Source organism: Rhinatrema bivittatum, chromosome 10 (assembly GCF_901001135.1).
Source record: "Rhinatrema bivittatum chromosome 10, aRhiBiv1.1, whole genome shotgun sequence".
NCBI lineage: Eukaryota > Metazoa > Chordata > Amphibia > Gymnophiona > Rhinatrematidae > Rhinatrema > Rhinatrema bivittatum.
In genome coordinates this window covers 26,791,556-26,809,241 of record NC_042624.1, presented here as the reverse complement: position 1 = coordinate 26,809,241, position 17,686 = coordinate 26,791,556, and the positions used below count along the sequence as shown (strand labels likewise).

General features: G+C 47.1%; 1 protein-coding gene across 2 annotated transcripts; it reads left to right on the top strand.

Moving 5' to 3' along the window:
* Positions 1 to 82: 82 nt before the first annotated feature.
* ITPA (inosine triphosphatase) lies at positions 83 to 17,547 on the top strand. 2 transcript variants are annotated; one of them, XM_029618975.1, is made up of 8 exons: positions 83 to 232; positions 1,175 to 1,232; positions 1,317 to 1,381; positions 7,588 to 7,661; positions 12,594 to 12,625; positions 13,175 to 13,290; positions 14,911 to 14,987; positions 16,622 to 17,547. In XM_029618975.1, exons 1-8 carry the CDS (start codon positions 170 to 172, stop codon positions 16,743 to 16,745), a joined length of 609 nt encoding a protein of 202 aa, XP_029474835.1. In that variant the 5' UTR covers positions 83 to 169; the 3' UTR covers positions 16,746 to 17,547. The 2 variants fall into 2 exon arrangements, with proteins under 2 accessions (XP_029474835.1, XP_029474836.1); XM_029618976.1 differs by lacking the exon at positions 14,911 to 14,987.
* Positions 17,548 to 17,686: the final 139 nt, after the last annotated feature.

Sequence of the window (17,686 nt, the reverse complement as noted above, 5' to 3'; positions counted from 1 at the left end):
AGCGTTCATTCCCTTAAAATACAAAGCAGGAGGCGGCCGCGAGCCAGGACCCACGCGCTCTGTTATCCACTGCAATTGGCTGCTTTCTCCCCAGTCGTCTTCTGATTGGCGCTGCTTGGTGTCTGCGTCATGGGTTGGCTCCCGGAAGCTGCGCGCAGGTTGCGGAACGATGGCAATGGTGGCGGGCAAGGAGGTTGTGTTCGTGACCGGTAATGCCAAGAAATTGGAGGAGGTGAGAGCCCAGGTCCGGAGGTGAGGCCACAACCCAGAGTTGGTGCAGGAGCGCGCGCCTCCCCCGTCCCGGCCGCCTATGCCACAGGTCCACTTTGCTGCTGCTCCGTTCACCCTCCCTGGGAGTGGTGCACGCGCTGTGGGAGGTCGCAGTCACTTTAGCCCAATGGGACCTCGTGACCCCGGATTCTGCTCTGGGGTGGCAGCTGGCTCAGGGTTTTGTTGCTCTTGATCACTGCATGGTGGCAGTTCCAGCTCTGACTGATGATGCGGAGGTACAGGGCAATTACAAGGGAGCAGCTAAAAACCCTCTGTAATTCCTGGAGGATGAGCGTAATATTGAATCGATAGCATCGCTCCTGCAGCCGTCGGGTTAAGTAAGGGCGGAGTCACTGCCTGGCTTTGGAAGCTAAGATCCTCCGTTCATGGATAGAATGGGGACAGCAGTGCCTGGTCCATCTGCTTCAGTCCTCTTCCTCTGGAGTTGGTGCCACTCTACTGCTTGTCTTCTCCGAGACTGCCAAATATGCCAGGTTTAATGGTGCTTACTCTTTCTGGATGTAATCACTCGCCTTTGCAAGCCCGAGCTGAAGGCGAGTTACATTCAGGAGCAGCAGGTATTTCCCTGCCTTAGAGAGCTTACCAAGGGTCCTATTTAGTAAGCATTTTTCCCATATACATAAAATGGGAGAGAGCCTTTAATAAATAACCTCCTAAATTTGTACCCAAGATGATGGAGGTGAAATAATTTTACTTAAGGTCAAAAGCAGCATCGGTTGGGAGATGCGAGATTTGAAGCTTGGCTTAATGCTTGCTGGGAACTGCTCTGACACCATCTGATTGTCTTACTCACTCCTGATGTAAGCTGGATAGAAGAGAGCCCCATAACCAACCTATAGTCATGGTGGGAATGTAACACAAATTGTTTCTTATTTTTCAATAGGTCGTTCAAATTCTCGGAGACAAGTTTCCTTGCAAGTTGGTTGCCCAAAAAATTGACTGTAAGTTCAGGAATGTATTACTCTTCTGCAGTAGCCCCTGTTGTTCTCACCGCTGCCCTTTTACCAGTTCTCTTTTATCTCTAGTGCCCGAGTATCAGGGTGAACCTGATGAAATATCCATTCAGAAATGCCTGGAAGCAGTGAAACAGGTAACCAGCAGTTTACTTTTAAAAACATAAGAAGTTGCTATACTGGTTCAGACTGAGGGTCCATCAAGCCCAGCATCCTCTTTCCAGTAGTGGTCAATCCAGGATGCAAGTACTCAAACATTAAATAGATCCCATGCTACTAATGCCAGTAATAAGCAATGGCTATTTCCTAAGTTAACTTGACTAATAGAAGTTTATGAATTTCTCCTCCAGGAACTTGTCCAACTTTTTTTTTTTTTTTTATATATAAACCCAGCCATGTTAATTGCAACAAATTCCAGAGCTTAATTGTGCATTGAGTGAAAACATTTTCTCCAGCTTGCCAACGTCAAGGAGTGCACCTTAGTCCTGGTATTATCTGAAAGAGTAAACAACCGTTTCATATTTACCCATTCTAGTCCTCTCATGATTTTGTATACCTCTATTATATCCCCCCTCAGCGGTCTCTTCTTCATAGCGGAGCCGTTCTAGCCCCTTTATCATCTTGGTTGCTCTTCTCTGTACAATACAAAGACATATTATAACATTCTGTGTTTTATTCACCATTCCCTTCCTAATAATTCCTAGCATTCTATTTGCTTTTTTAACTGCTGCAGCACACTGAGCCGACGATTTCAAGGTATTGCCCACTATGAAGCCTAGATCTTCTACCTAACATTGTGTAACCACAGCATGGGTTATTTTTCCTTATGTATCACCTTGCACTTGTCCACATTAAATTTCATCTGCCATTTAGATGCCCAAACTTCCAGTCTTGCAAGGTCCTCATGTAATTTCACTGTCTGCTTGTGATTTAACTACTCTGAATGATTTTGTATTATCTGCAAATCTGATCACTCAGTCTTTCACCTTTCCAGATCATTTTTAACTATATATTAAAAAGCACTGGTCCAAGTACAGATCCCGGAGACATCCAATGTCACCTCTTTCCACTGTGAAAACAGACTACTTAATCCTACCTGTCTTTTAACCAGTTTGCAGTCCACAAACTGCCTCCTATCCCATGACTTTTTAGTTTTCTTAGAAGCCTCTCATGAGGGACTTTGCCAAACGCCTTCTGAAAATCGAAATACACTACATTTACCAGCTCACCTTTATCCACATGTTTATTAACACCTTCAAAAAAAAAGTAGCAGCTTTATGATGCAAGACTTTCCTTGGTTAAATCCATGTTGGCTGTGTGCCATGATACTATGTCTGTATGTTCCGTGATTTCTTTATTTTATTTATTTTTAATTTTTATATACCGACATTCTTATATAATATACAAATCATACCGGTTTACATTATTACCGATTTCCACAGTTTTTCCCAGCACTGAAGTCAGACACACACAGATCACATCTGGAGCTCTTTCAAAATATCAGTTACATTTGCACCTGAAGACTGGAAGGTGGCCATGGACAGTTTTAATGATAGGTTACAAATTACTAGAAATAGATCTGAAAATTCATTTTTGAGCTATTTCAGTACCACATAAGAACATGCCATGCTGGGACAGACCAAGGGTCCATCAAGCCCAGCATCCTGTTTCCAACAGAGTCCAAACCAGGCCACAAGAACCTGGCAATTACCCAAACACCAAGAAGATCCCATGCTACTGATGCAATTAATAGCAGTGGCTATTCCCTAAGTAAACTTGATTAATAGCCAGTAATGGACTTCTCCTCCAAGAACTTATCCAATCCTTTTTTGAACCCAGCTATACTAACTGCACTAACCACATCCTCTGGCAACAAATTCCAGAGCTTTATTGTGCGTTGAGTGAAAAAGAATTTTCTCGGATTAGTCTTAAATGTGCTACTTGCTAACTTCATGGAATGCCCCCTAGTCCTATTATTCGAAAATGTAAATAACCGAGTCACATCTACTCGTTCAAGACCTCTCATGATCTTAAAGAGCTCTATCATATCCCCCCTCAGCCGTCTCTTCTCCAAGCTGAACAGCCCTAACCTCTTCAGCCTTTCCTCATAGGGGAGCTGTTCCATCCCCTTTATCATTTTGGTTGCCCTTCTCTGTACCTTCTCCATCGCAATTATATCTTTTTTGAGATGCGGCGACCAGAATTGTACACAGTATTCAAGGTGCGGTCTCACCAAGGAGCGATACAGAGGCATTATGACATTTTCCGTTCTATTAACCATTCCCTTCCTAATAATTCCTAACATTCTGTTTGCTTTTTTGACTGCTGCAGCACACTGAGCCGACTATTTTAAAGTATTATCCACTATGATGCCTAGATCTTTTTCCTGGGTGGTAGCTTCTAATATGGAACCTAACATCGTGTAACTACAGCAAGGGTTATTTTTCCCTATATGCAACACCTTGCACTTGTCCACATTAAATTTCATCTGCCATTTTGATGCCCAATTTTCCAGTCTTGCAAAGTCCTCCTGTAATGTATCACAATCCTCTTGTGATTTAACTACTCTGAATAATTTTGTATGATCCGCAAATTTGATAACCTCACTCATCGTATTCTTTCCCAGATCATTTATATATATATATATATTGAAAAGCACCGGTCCGAGTACAGATCCCTGTACTCGGACCGGTGTATAATACCTTGATGTATATATCCTGTCTGGCAATCTGCCCTACTACATCTTTCAGGTTCACCGTGATGTGGTTCAGTTCATCTGAATCATAAACCTTTGAAAACTGAAACAAAGAATTTATTTAGCCTTTCCGCAATGGCCTTATCTTCCCTAAACACCCCTTTAACCCCTTATCTAATGGTCCAACCGACTCTCTCACAGGCTTCCTGCTTCGGCTATTTTTTAAAGGTTTTTATTATGTTTTTGCCTGTTCAGCCAACTTTTCAAATTCTCTCGTAGCCTGTCTTATCAGTGTTTTACATTAAACCTACTAATGCTTATGCTTTTACCTATTTTCTTCAGGTGGATCTTCCAAGTTTTGAAGGAAGATTTTTTGGCTAAAATAGTCTCTTTCATTTTGCCTTTTAACCAAGCTGGCAGTCGTTTGGCCTTCCTTTCACCTTTCTTAATGTGTGGAATACATCTGGACTGAGCTTCTAAGATGGGATTTAAAAAAAATGTCCACACCTGTTGTACATTCTTAACGTTTCAGTTTTTTCAACTATCTTCCTCATTTTATCAAAGTCTCTCTTTTGAAAATTTAGTGCTAGAGCTGTAGATTTACTTATTGTCTCCCCTCGTACTCCTAGAATTCTGCACACACAAACTTAAAATTCTGCAAACTTTATATTGGTCAAAATAACACAATTTACATGACAGTCTTGAAGTAATTGCATTTTAAATTAATACAGAAAAAATGTATTTAAAGATGCAGAATTTCAAATATTTTGAGCAGAATTTCCTTAGAAATTCGCAGTAAGAGTGTCCCTTCCACTCACTCTCCCTACTGCCCTGGCCACTTTGCCCTCTCAGGCCCCAACTTCTCCACCTGCCAGTATCTCTCCCCTCCACCTCTAGGCTCAACCCCTTCCACTCTGTAGCCATTCCCAGAGTTTGACCCCGTTTTCAGTACTACTCCCTCTGTCCCTCCCTCGTTCACACATATGCTCCCTCTCTAGTGCACATACACACACACTCATACAGGCTCCCTTTCTCTAGTGCACATGCTCCCTCACTCTCTTGCAAACTCACATCCCCTCACACAGGGTCCCTCTTTCTTGCACACACACCCACACAAGCTCCCTTTCTCTGTCACGCATACACCCTCATACAGGCTGCTTATCTCTCTCTCACTCTCACACACACAGCAGCTAGGTCGGGGGTACAATGTACAAATATCATCTTTGTGTACCTTTCATCACTCCAAATCACATAAAATCTTCACTGATGTCTACTGTGCTGTTTGTATCTCTTGTCACCACCAAAACCTCCCTCCGAGTTACTCGTTGCCCCTCTTACAGTGGTATAAATAGTTTACTTATATAGGAGCCTTATAAAGAATCTCGCTCTCTCTCTCTTCGTCGTCCCCCCCAGCAGGAGCCTAACCACGTCCCTTTTTTATCACGGGTGCTATTTTCACTATATTTATAGCGACTTGATGAATCTAGGTCAAAGTTTGTATACATTTTTGTCATTGTGGATCAGTCTTAGACTTTTGTCCATTATTAGCGAACAATATTGTAGTCCTGAGCTTTTGGCATATGCATAAGAGTTCATTTTCAATTGCAATGAAAGGTTATGGTGTGCACATATGATGATATAATTTAATATATATTTAATTGTCAAAACTTAAAAAAAAAACAAAAAACATTTTCTTCCTTCAGCTACATGTGCTATTTCATGAAAAGACAAAAAAGATTAGGATGGTAATAGGTGACCATACATTATCAGGACAGTTTATAATTAAGATAAATGGATAGTCAGTTAGTGTACGTGAAATAAATATCTGGAAGATCAAATTAAAACAGAAATGTCCAGTGCTCAAATAAATGTGGAAAAAAGGATTTGCCATTCACAAATAGGCGTGGGAGTAGCTTGTTTGTTGCGGTGGTTACTACCCCAAATCAATTAAGCCTGATACTTCACTTTGAATACATATCCAGCGCAGCTCACTGCTTTTAATGGCAGGGGGAATGAAGAAAAGAGGATTTATATTCAGACAACAACCAACAAAGACTGAATTGCACAGGCTGGGTAAACATAAGCATGGGAGTAGCTTGCTTATTGCGGCGGTTACTACCCCAAACCAATTAGGCTTGATACTTCACTTTGATGCAGCTCCAGCACTGCTCTCTACATCAATGGCGGGAGTGGAAGGAAAATTAGAACCAAAAAAGTTACCAATAAGGGCCCTGACCTCAGCGGTCAGAGTAACAGATAAGTATGAGAAAAATAAGTGTGAAAGCTTGCTGGGCAGACTGGATGGGCCATTTGGTCGTCTTCTATGTTTCTATGATAAAGATAGGAAATTAACAGTCACTTACTACCACGGAAGACTTGATCCACTGTTTAGTACCTTAGTACTGACATCAATCACCATGTCCACTCACAGCCCGATGCCTACAAAACCATCCAGTTCCCTCCTAAGAGTCCCAGGGCTCCATGATGGATACCTCAGGTGCTGAAATGTTTCATCCTCGGTAATGACTCTCATTGCTGCTGTCCATGTCTACAAACCTTGTCCTATTTTTTTTCTTTCCACAGTGTTCCACTGGAACACATCTAGCCCCAGGGTTTGCAACCTTCGTGGACTTTTAGGCCCTCAAACAATTCTAAATATTTTATTGCTCCTGAATCTGATTTTTAAAGCTTTCGTATTTAAATATCTTTAGGCAGCTTCTCTGCACTGCATGAAAGCAGCCACTGGTGACTGCCCTCGATGATCTCGTGATTACTGGTCCACTTTAACCACCATGGTAGCTTCCACAAGCTGCTCCTGAGAAACACTCCTGTGCAGAACCCTCCTGTGTCCTGAGCCGTGATTCAAAAGTACACATCCAAGCAGTAATATTCACCCTCTACTGATTATCATCCCTCAATTATTCCCCAGAAATTCTGGAGGCAGCCATTTTGAAACCGCATGACAAACTAGTTCACACTCGCTGGATCAGATCAGTCCATACAAGGTTTCAAATAGACACACGAGCCTATTCCTTGTGACATTATGAATGCTGTTCTGCTTTCAAGAGGCAAATAATAATAATAAACTACTTTCAAATAATGGCGGTCAAATCACAAAAGATTTATGCAATTGAAAGCCAGTTTTAACCGTGTAAATCAAATTGGTTTTTAAAATGTCTTCCCCTACCCCTGCTGTCCAGTTAAATTTGTGTGCACAACATTGCTGTGTGTACAGATTTAGCCATACAAAGGGCGGGGTTGGGGCGTGCCTGGGTTCTTGAATTTAGCTAAAAGCATTCTTTAGCATTAAGCAGTGCTGCACAAACAGCATCCCTAAGTCAGCATGCACAGATGTAGCCAGATGTTCAGCTGCATGCTTAGTTATGTATAGATGAATATCGGGATAAAGATAATGAGGGTGAGCATTACTGCGTGCAAACACCTAACATAATTTCAGCGTCATTAATATGTGCATACGCACCAACATATTTCATTTGTGAGAGAAGACAGAACAAACAAGGGGGTCAGTTCAAACCCCCCTGAATAGCAGAGCTGTAGCTGGGTGAGTCCTCTCCAGACCTAAACTTAGCTGGATAAAAATGGAAGTTTTTTGTCTTCATGGTTGTTTCCCTCCCTCTGCCACCACAGGTGCAAGGACCCGTTATAGTGGAAGATACGTGTCTGTGTTTCAATGCCTTTGGGGGTCTTCCCGGACCTTACATGTAAGTATAGTGGCGCTCCTTTGTACCACATGCTGCTCTTTCCCTGTACGTACCCGGATCAGCCCAGACTGCTGGCTTATGCCTCCCTTCCAGCAGATGGAGACAGAGAAAAACTTGAAGGGCACCCCTGTAAGTAGGATGTGCCACCTGCAGTCCTGGCTAATTTGATTCTATAAAAAAAAAAAAGCCGGGCCTCCCGAGGAGCCGAGTCATTTTCTCCTCGGTGGAAGGCCTGCCGGGAAGTTTTCTCTTCGCTCGAGTGTACCAGGAGCAGTGGCTGGGGGGGGGGGGATTTACCCGTGGGCCGGTCCCTCCCCCCCCCCCGGCCCAGAGACAATCGCGGGGTTATGCTCTGGTGAGGCCAATGCAATTTAAAAAACAAAAAAACGGAACGATCCGTATCTATTTTTAGAGCTGGGCTGCTCTTCTTCGGCCTCCCGGACTCCAGTGTTTACTTTGGCGACCTCCCCTCCTTTACAGCGCGGCAATGCCGCACACTTTGGCCTGTAAAGCCTGCGGGGAGCTGGCAGCGCGGCTCTCCCGAGAGAGCCTCTGCTCCCGGTGTCTTCCCGGGGGCTAGGGCCTGTCAGTGGCTGACGGAAGGGGGAGGCAGGCGCATCGGTCCCGTGGTGCAGGCGCTCCAGTGCTGCTTTGTGGTACTCAGTCTGCCCCGCAAATGCGGCAACGGCGGCCATTTTAGGAGCTGCAGATGCAGATAGCTCGGCAGGGGGAGGGGATCTCCCTCCTCAGTTATTTCTGCATGATTTTGGCCCGGGTCTCCCCACAATTTGCTTCCTGCCTTCCGTACTCCCTTGGGTACCCCCCCTTGGGAACATTTAAAGGGCCAGCATCCTTTTTCGGCTGATTTTATTTTGCCGTTACATAAGGCATATTTACCTACCTTTATGCCCATAGGGGATTCTGAGGCCCCTCTGGGACGGCCTGGGAATGGACCCTCCTTCCGTGCAGGTTCCTAGGGCGGGAAGGTTCCGGGAGCCAGGGTGTGGTGCCACTGGCGGATCCACTTCAGGCGGACGTGGATGAGGATTCCGAGGGTGTGGCCCCGGTGGAAGGGATGATCCTCAGGTCCTTAGGCTCTTTCGTAGAAGTGAGTTGGAGCCGATGATTCCACATGTCCTAGCAGAGTTAGGCATACTGGCTGGTCAGATGCCGACGCCTCAGGATCAGGGCCTGGTGGATCCGGTGCTGTCTGGTCTTCATCCCCCGGCTAGGACTTTTCCTTTTCATCCTATGTTGCTCGAGCTGATGTTTCAGGAGGCAGAGCTATGGAAAAATTGTACCCACTGCTGGACGACTCTCTTGACCTCCTTAAGGTTCCCAAGGTGGATGCAGCTGTATCCGCAGTCACCAAGCATACGACTATTCCATTGGTTGGGGCAGCTGCCCTTAAGGACCCTCAGGATCGTAAGCTTGAGGTGCTTCTCAAGCGTATCTTCAAAGTGTCGGCTCTGGGGGTTCGAGCGCCGTTTGAAGTAGTTTAATGCAGCAAGCGAGTCTCCGGTGGGTTACAACAACTCCTGAGTGCCAGAGAGCTCTTCCCGGAGGAGTCTGAGCAGGCTGATCATTTGGAGGTGGCGGTAGCGTATGGGGCAGATGCCTTGTATGTCTTCATGTACTATGGCTTCTGCGGTGTCAGCCCATGGTCTTTTAAGGCTCCTTAATTGGTTGGCTGATGTTTCCTCCAAGTCACAGCTGGGTGCTTTTCCATTTCGGGGGAAACTACTTTTTGGAGATGATTTGGAGCAGCTCATTATGTCCTTGGGGGACAATAAGGTGTACAAGCTCCTGGAGGATAGGCCAAAGGCTTCCAGAGGTTTCAGCTCTTCCCGGTCGCATTTTCGGGGGCAGTGCCGTTTTTGCCAGTCTAAGCCGGCTCCGTTTGGCCAAAGACTATCGTCCGGCAGATCACAGACTTGGTCTCATTCCTTTCGTGGCCGTAGACCCGCCCGAGACGACGGTGCCACAGGGGCGACAGGAGTCAAGTCCTCCCAATGAAATAGCGCCAGCCTACTCCCCTGTTCTGGTCATCGGGGGGGGCAACTGTCCCTGTTTTACGAGGAGTGGGTCAAAATAACATCGGACCATTGGATTCTAAACATTGTAGAACACGGCTATGCCTTAGATTTTGCTTATCCCTTTCGCGATCTATTTCTGGTGTCGCCCTGCGGGTCCCTGGAGAAAAGGCGCCAGATGTTTCTCACGCTTCGCTGGTTTTTAGAACTCGGGGCGGTCATTCCGGTTCCTTTGGACGAACTTCAAACGGCAGATATTCGATTTATTTTCTGGTTCCGAAGAAGGAGTCCTTCCATCCCATTTTAGATCTGAAGAAGGTCAACAGAGCTCTTGGAGTGCCCCGTTTTTGCATGGAGATGCTATGTTCCGTAATCGCCTCAGTCAGAGCAGGCGAGTTTTTAGCGTCCCTCGATTTGATGGAAGCATACCCACACGTTGCAATTCAGAAGGACCATCAGCGGTATCTCCAATTTATGGTCCTCGGCAAGCATTGCCAGTTTCAGGCACTTCCCTTCAGGCTGGCTACCACTCCGCGCACGTATACCAAGGTGATGATGGTCGTGGCAGTCGCTCTCCGTCGCCAGGGGATCCTGGTCCATTCCTACTTGGACGATTGGCTCATTCGAGCGAAGTCAAAGGAACTATGCGAGGCGGTGGTTGCCAAGGTGGTGCAGACACTTCGCGCTCTGGGTTGGATCATCAATGGGGACAAGAACCCATTGTCCCCTGCCCAGGCCCTGGATTTTTTGGGGGCGAGATTCATTACTCGGATTGGGAAAGTCTTCCTGATGCAGGAACAGATAGAAAAACTCATGTCGCAAGTTCGGCGTCTCTTGTCCCTGCCAGTTCCTAGGGCGTGGGACTATTTACAGGTTCTTGGTTCTATGGCGTCTACTCTGGAGTTGGTCCCGTAGGCTTTCACTCACATGAGGCCATTGTAAAGGGCTTTGCTCTCACGTTGGGACCCGAAATCTGAGGCTTTTCAAGTCCCCATATCCCTCCAGGAACCGGCCAGGTCCAGCCTAGCTTGGTGGCTGAGCCCCGAATATTTGTCCCAGGGGGGTGGATCTGGAGGTCCCTCGGTGGACGATTGTAATGACAGATGCCAGTATTTCTGGTTGGAGGGCAGTTTGCCAATCTCAGGCAGCACAAGGCCAATGGACACAGCAAGAAGCACAATGGTCCATCAATCGTCTCGAAACCAGGGCGGTATGGTTGGCCTTGCAGCAGTTCTTGCCTCTGGTTCATCATCTGTCGATGAGAGTGCTCTCCGATAACGCAATGACTGTAGCATACATCAACCAGCAGGGAGGCACAAAGAGCCATCCCGTAGCTGTGGAGGCGGACGAGGTCATGGCTTGGGCAGAAATTCATCTGCTCAGGATAGCGGCTTCGCACATTGCCGGAGTAGACAACGTACAGGCGGATTTTCTGAGCCATCAGAGATTGGATCCCGAAGAATGGGAGCTGTCTGAGGCGTTCGCATTGATATCTCATTGGTGGGGGGGTTCCCCGTTTGAATCTACTGGCGACTTGGGAGGAATGCCAAGGCGCCGTGCTTCTTCAGTTGCAGAAGACAGAGCACAGAGCGGAAGGGGTGGACACTCTTGTCCTCCCATGGCCTCGTGACATTCTGCTCTACGCATTCCCTCCTTGGCCTCTGGGAGGCAAGGTCTTGAGAAGGATAGAAGCCCATCCAGGAGAGGTGGTGCTGATGGCTTTGGAATGGCCATGGAGGCCGTGGTTGGCGGATCTCCTCAACCTTGCAGTGGACGGACCTCCCCGTCTGGGTCATCTTCCGAATCTCCTGCAGCAGGGTCCAGTATTTTTTGACCAGGTAGATCGCTTTTGTCTAGCGGCTTGGCTTATGAGAGGTGACAGTTGAGAAAGAAGGGGTATCTGGATTCGGTAATTTCCACTCTTTTGCGGGCTCACCAAACTTCCACCTCTCTTACGATTGTCCGAGTTTTTGACTCTTGGTGGTGTAGGTCGAATGTTTCCCCTAGGCAGGCCTCGATCGTCCACATTCTAGCCTTCTTGCAAGAGGGTTTGGCGAAGGGGCTAACTTTCAGTTCTCTACAGGTTCAAGTGGCGGCATTAGGCTGTTTACGTGAGAAGGTGGACGGTGCGTCCGTAGTGGCTCATCCGGACGTGGTTCGTTTCCTTCGAGGTGCTAAGCATTTGAATCCACCATGTCGAGCAGTTTGTCCATCCTGGAGTTTGAATTTGGTCCTTAGGACGTTGCGTGAACCTCCTTTTGTACCGCTCAGGTGCGTCACGCAGAAGGAAATTCAGGCTCTCTTGTCCCGAGCCTTTTCTTAGGTTTTCCGATTGTGGCGTTTCTCTTAGAACTGTGCCGTCCTTCCTGCCTAAGGTTGTATCGGCTTTTCACGTGAACCAGTCTGAGTTGCCTGTATTCCCAGATTTGGTTCAGAATTCTCCACATGCTCGTGAATTGAAGCGTTTGGATGTCAGGTGAGCGCTGATGTGTTACTTGGAGGTCACTATTGATTTTCGCCTGTCGGATCATCTTTTTGTCTTGTGGAGCGATCCCAGGAAAGGGCATAAAGCTTCCAAGGCTACTATTGCCCGATGATTGAAGGATGCTATTGCTTCAGTTTTAGTCTGTCTCCATCTGCTGGATAGGAGGCTCAACCCGTGGTCTGGACTGATCCGTGGTACTACAGGAACAAAAATTAACAGGTAAGAACCAGTGTTTCTTTACTGGCGTCATCTGCAAAACCAAGCAGTATGGCTGAAGATCCCCAGTGAAGTGCCAGCTGCAGAGCCATCTGGGACAGGGCCAGGAAACTGACCCACTCTCTTCCACCTGACAGCAGGGGCTTTAACCCAGCAGCTTTGTAAAACTAACACACACACTCCTCTTTTTTCTTTCAGAAAATGGTTTCTGGGAAACTTAAAACCTGAAGGTATGTGCTTTTTTAATTAGATTTGAAATTCTGGTGAAGTAACACGTGAGTGGCTTGTCAGTGGTGAGAGCGTTACGGCAGAATATTGTTTGTCATACAGAGATCTGACTGCAGACTTGGTGTCCCTGGACAGGACAGGGTCACGTTAGCATTTCTAGGCTGAGACGGTGGGAAGGAAACATGCTAGGGTATTTGGACACCTGTGTGTTTTCTCTAGAAATATTTCTGGCTACTTCCCCCATTATGCAATTTTAAAATCCCCCTGTTAATGTTGAATAGAACAGTAACGTGCAGCCCCAGAGCCCCCTGTCCCAAAGAGGAGCAGACTGTCTCGTACTGAAGATGGTGTTCTTCGATTTATGGTGAAGAAATTACCAGCAGCGAGACAGCACAACAGCCAAGCTAACTGCATTGCGTGCCTGTGCTTCGGCAGTCCTGGCACGGGGTTTTAGAGCTGCTAAGATGTTCGGCCATGTCTTGATGCGGGACTTCTTTTTCCGCTGCTGTGTTTGTGAGACCTCAGTGTGGCCCCTTTCTCCCCTCTCTCAGGTCTGCACAGGATGCTGGCGGGGTTTGAGGATAAGTCCGCCTATGCTCTCTGCACGTTTGCATTCAGCACCGGTAATCCTGAAGACCCAGTGCAGCTGTTCAGAGGCAAAACTTCCGTACGTACTCCCAACGCATCCCTAATCAGCACTTAAGTTCCTCCGAGCTGCAGCCTCTGCCCGGTGTAGCCAGAGAATGCCCTGCACCCTCAGGGCATCCGGGCATTGCTCTCTGCAGAGCGAGGAAAGGTCAGCGGTGAGCGCTAAGGTGAAGGATAGGAGTCTCTTTCTCTGCAGGGTGAGGACTGGGAGTTTCCCTCCATGCACAGCTCAAGGCAGCAGAAGTAGTTACAAGCACTGTTTTTCTTTCACACTGGTATTTCTCCACAAAAGAGTTCATTTCAGAAAACATCATCTTTTCCTGATCCTTCTTTTCATCTTACTACTGTTTTATGTGCCTTTCTCTCTCTCTCTCTCCAACATCTTATCTTGCCCTCTTTCATCTCTGTGCTCTCCATTTTCTTCCATTGTACTCCAAAACCAGCTTCTCAATTCTCTCCCTCCCTCATCTCCTGCCTCCTTGTCCCCTCCCCCCCACCTCTTCAGCTCCCTTCCTCTTCACCCAGGAGGGTCAGTGGCAGTGGTGTGCACCAGTGATTGAATGTTTGCCTCCTCCGTGCCAGGCCCGAGCTGCGTTGGCTGCCAGTAGCTCATACTTCTGCAGGCCCATGCCGCACTTCACTATTGGCTGTGATGATGGACTGAAAGCTGCCAATTTGCCATCGGGATCCTTGGTCCCACGTCCAATAGCATAAATCACAAAAACTGACTCCTCCCAACAAGTTCCACTTTCCCATCCTGCAGCTCGTTATGAGTTTGGCAAGTGAATACCCAGCAAAGCATCTCTAGGTAACGCACGTACATTTCACTTCACCCATCCCTCCTACGTTTGACTGCAGCCTGTGCTGTGTGACGTCCCCAGTTTGTTGGGGCTGCATGTTTTACACCACAGAGACAGAGGCATATCACTCCCAAGCAGGGATACTGATGTGCCCTTCAGGCAGTCAGAGGGCCTTGTGTTTTGCCCTGTCACTCTGGCTACAGGAAAGACATTTCATTTGAAAACCATACAGTTCCGTTCTCTAGTTTTATTAACCTTTCCCTTCCTAATAATTCCTAACATTATTTGCATTTTTGACTGCCGCAGCACACTGCGCCGACGATTTCAATGTGTTATCCACTATGACACCTAGATCTCTTTCTTGGGTTGTAGCACCTAATATGGAACCCAACATTGTGTAATTATAGCATGGGTTATTTTTCCCTATATGCATCACCTTGCACTTATCCACATTAAATTTCATGCCCAATCTTCAAGTCTTGCAAGGTCTTCCTGCAATTTATCACAATCTGCTTGTGATTTAAGTACTCTGAATAATTTTGTATCATCTGTAAATTTGATAACCTCACTCGTCGTATTCGTTTCCAGATCATTTATGAATATATTGAAAAGCGCCGGTCCAAGTACAGATCCCTGAGCCACTCCACTATGAAAACTGACTCATCCTACTCTTTTTATTTTTCTGTCTTTTAAGCACGTTACAATCCCAGGGGCAGTGGTGCAGATGCTATATGGGCTTGGATTGAGGATGACGGGGCTGTCATGTGAGGGGTGGGGTGGAGGACTGTTATAAGGCTGATGAGATGCTGATCCTCTTCTCTCCTCTCTTGCATTGGCAGGGTCAGATAGTAGCGCCCCGCGGCCCCAGAGACTTTGGCTGGGATCCCTGCTTCCAGCCGGACGGCTATAACCAGACGTAAGTGCCACCTTCTAGCTCTGTGCTTCTCTTTTTTACTTTGCATTTGCCTCGCGTCTTCCCTTGCGCAGCCCCGTCTGAGATCAGGAGATGGTTGGGAAGGCAGCAGACATACACAGGAGTTCTCACTAAGTCTGCCCATTTGTATCCGCCTCCTCTGCTCGCCTCCCTTCGCTGCCCTACCACTCATTTTGTGCCCGTCCCACGCATGCTTGAATTCTCTCTGCCCCTCTCTATAACTTCTCTTCTCCTTGCCTTCAGGTTGTAGTTGGGTGGCTCCGTAACGAAGCCCCCATCGTAGCTCCCTCTCGCCTCCTTCTGCTGCAGAATGCGTCTTTAGCTTTTTAATCCTCTCTCTCTCTCTGTCCAGCTTACAGCACAGGCCGTGCCCCGTTCTGCTCCTCCTTTGACCGCCCTCTTCTGCTTTAGGCTCATCGGGTCTGTCTCCTTACTCTTTTCCAAACAACGTTTTCTCATGACTTTCAGTATTTTCCGGTTTCCTCTCATAGCTCCCATTACAGAGGACTTTCCAGTGCCGACTGTCACTGGCCACCGGGCGACACCGTAAGAGAAATGCTCGTCCAGCCTTTGATCCTGGGACCCTGAGCTCCTCTTCCTAGCCCGGGTCGCTGCTTGACAGTAAAAGGTCTTGGAGGCTCCAGGAAGGTCTGCGAGAGAACTTTGTGCTGAGAGGCAGAGGAGGAAGTAATGGGGGGGCAGGAGAAAACCCTAACGTTTCTGGTTTTAAAATTCCTGGATGGTTTAGTTACTAAAATGGTTATACGAGATGAGGGGAGGCCACCCCTGGTTCTTAAGAGCCATAAACCAGCCCGGTATTCAGGAGATCCGTAATGAATATGCATGAGATAATTTGCATGCGCTGCTTCGATTCATGTAAATATATTTCATGCATATTCATTGTGGATATCCTGACAACCAGGCCTATTTGTGTCTAATACATGTTCAGACTTTGCCATCCCTGTTCTGGATGGTTATTGAGGGTCAACGTTTATTATGACAATTAGAAAAACAAATATTGACCTATGACAGAAAAGCCAACATTAATTCACAGTATATGGTTCTATACCTGTATTTCAGTTTAAGGGCCTGAGCTGATGGGTCAAAGTGCTCTTATGAAGGATATGCAGCTTTCCTGTCCCTTAAATCCTGGGGCCAGCAGAGGCTGGAGCTGCGGTGAGGAACAGCAACCCTGGCTGGCCAGCTCAAGAGCATCCATGTACCAGGCTCCGGAAAGAGCTCTGCTCTGCATGATTGAGCCAGAGGAAGGGTGTGATAAAGCACGGGTGGGAGAATGAACACGGCCCTGCTCACCTTCACTACGACAGCTTCATTTTAGTTCATATGTGAGAGGTGGGGAGTGGAGCTGGATTTATTCTCTGGCACTCAGCCTTGCTGCCTAATATTCAGTCAGTTGAACTGTGTCACATGTATTTATTTATTTTAAGACATTTCTTACCCGCCCTTCCTATGTTCAGGGCAGGGTACAATCTAACCTTCCCAGGTATCAGAGGCCACTCTTCCCCGTGACTCTCCTTCTCCTCTGTGGCTCTCGCTGTATGTTGTGTTCGTAGTGTTGTGCGCTGGAGCGAGGCTGACTGTAAATATTCCCGCAGGTACGCAGAGATGTCCAAAGATATGAAGAACTCCATCTCTCACCGGTACCGGGCTCTGAAGGAAATGTCGAACTACTTCTGTCAGCACAACGGTCTGCCCGAAGCTGCCTCCACTGAGAAATAATGCGTCCCCGAGCACCAAGACCACCTCTGGGTGACATCAGTGCTTTCCTGTCTGCGTAACTGTACATTTAACTTGCAGCTTTTCCTGTTACTGCCCTGACGGGCTGTGCCCTCACTTTAGTTATTGCACTGTAGACCTGGCACTTTTCTTCTGATGCTGGACAAAGGGTGGGTTTTGGGTTTTGGATTGTGGCATTTTTCCTTCAGGCTCCTCCAGCTGATTTCGTGCCCCCTTTGCACACTGTGCTCATCTTGGCTGACTTACACTTGCTATCAATGTACAAAGTTTGTTTTTATTCTTTTGTTTTATTTTCTCCTGGGAAAGCTGCTGACTTCTGGAAAACTCATGACCAGAATGACCCTACCATGGTTGCAGTCCTGACACTAATGCTTAAAGTTTTTAGGTTGTCACTCAATGCCCAAAAATCGTCTTAATTATTGTAGCTGAAGCTGGAATGAGCAGAGATGTTTAGTGTAGAAGTGAGGGCACAGCTGGAGATGGAGGGGGGTCAGCGGGCAGGAGAAATGGGCAGACTGGATGCAGCTTGCAGTCTCTGTGTTTTGTTAATCGTTCGCAGATGGGCTGAACAGAAGGACCCTGTGTGCTCTTTAACCTCGTGAACTACCAAACGTCAGGAGGCGAGTGACACCTTATAGAATAACCAACTTATTAAACCATTTGTGCTGCACCAGACTACCCTGGCTGTCCCTCTGAAGATGGTTTCTGTCAGTTCTTTAAAAGGCTTTGGTATTGTTAGGATCCGTGGCAGAATACCCCAGTAAAGACGAGAGCATTAACCCTGGGAACTCGTTGCTAAAGCTTTGTTCTGGGTCTTTCTCTTGGATGCAGTTCCAAGGTGCTAAAATGTCTGGGACAAAGGGAGTTAGAAACATATCTCACACCTGTGAAAACACTGCCCGAGGCTGAGCCTCTGAGGGTAG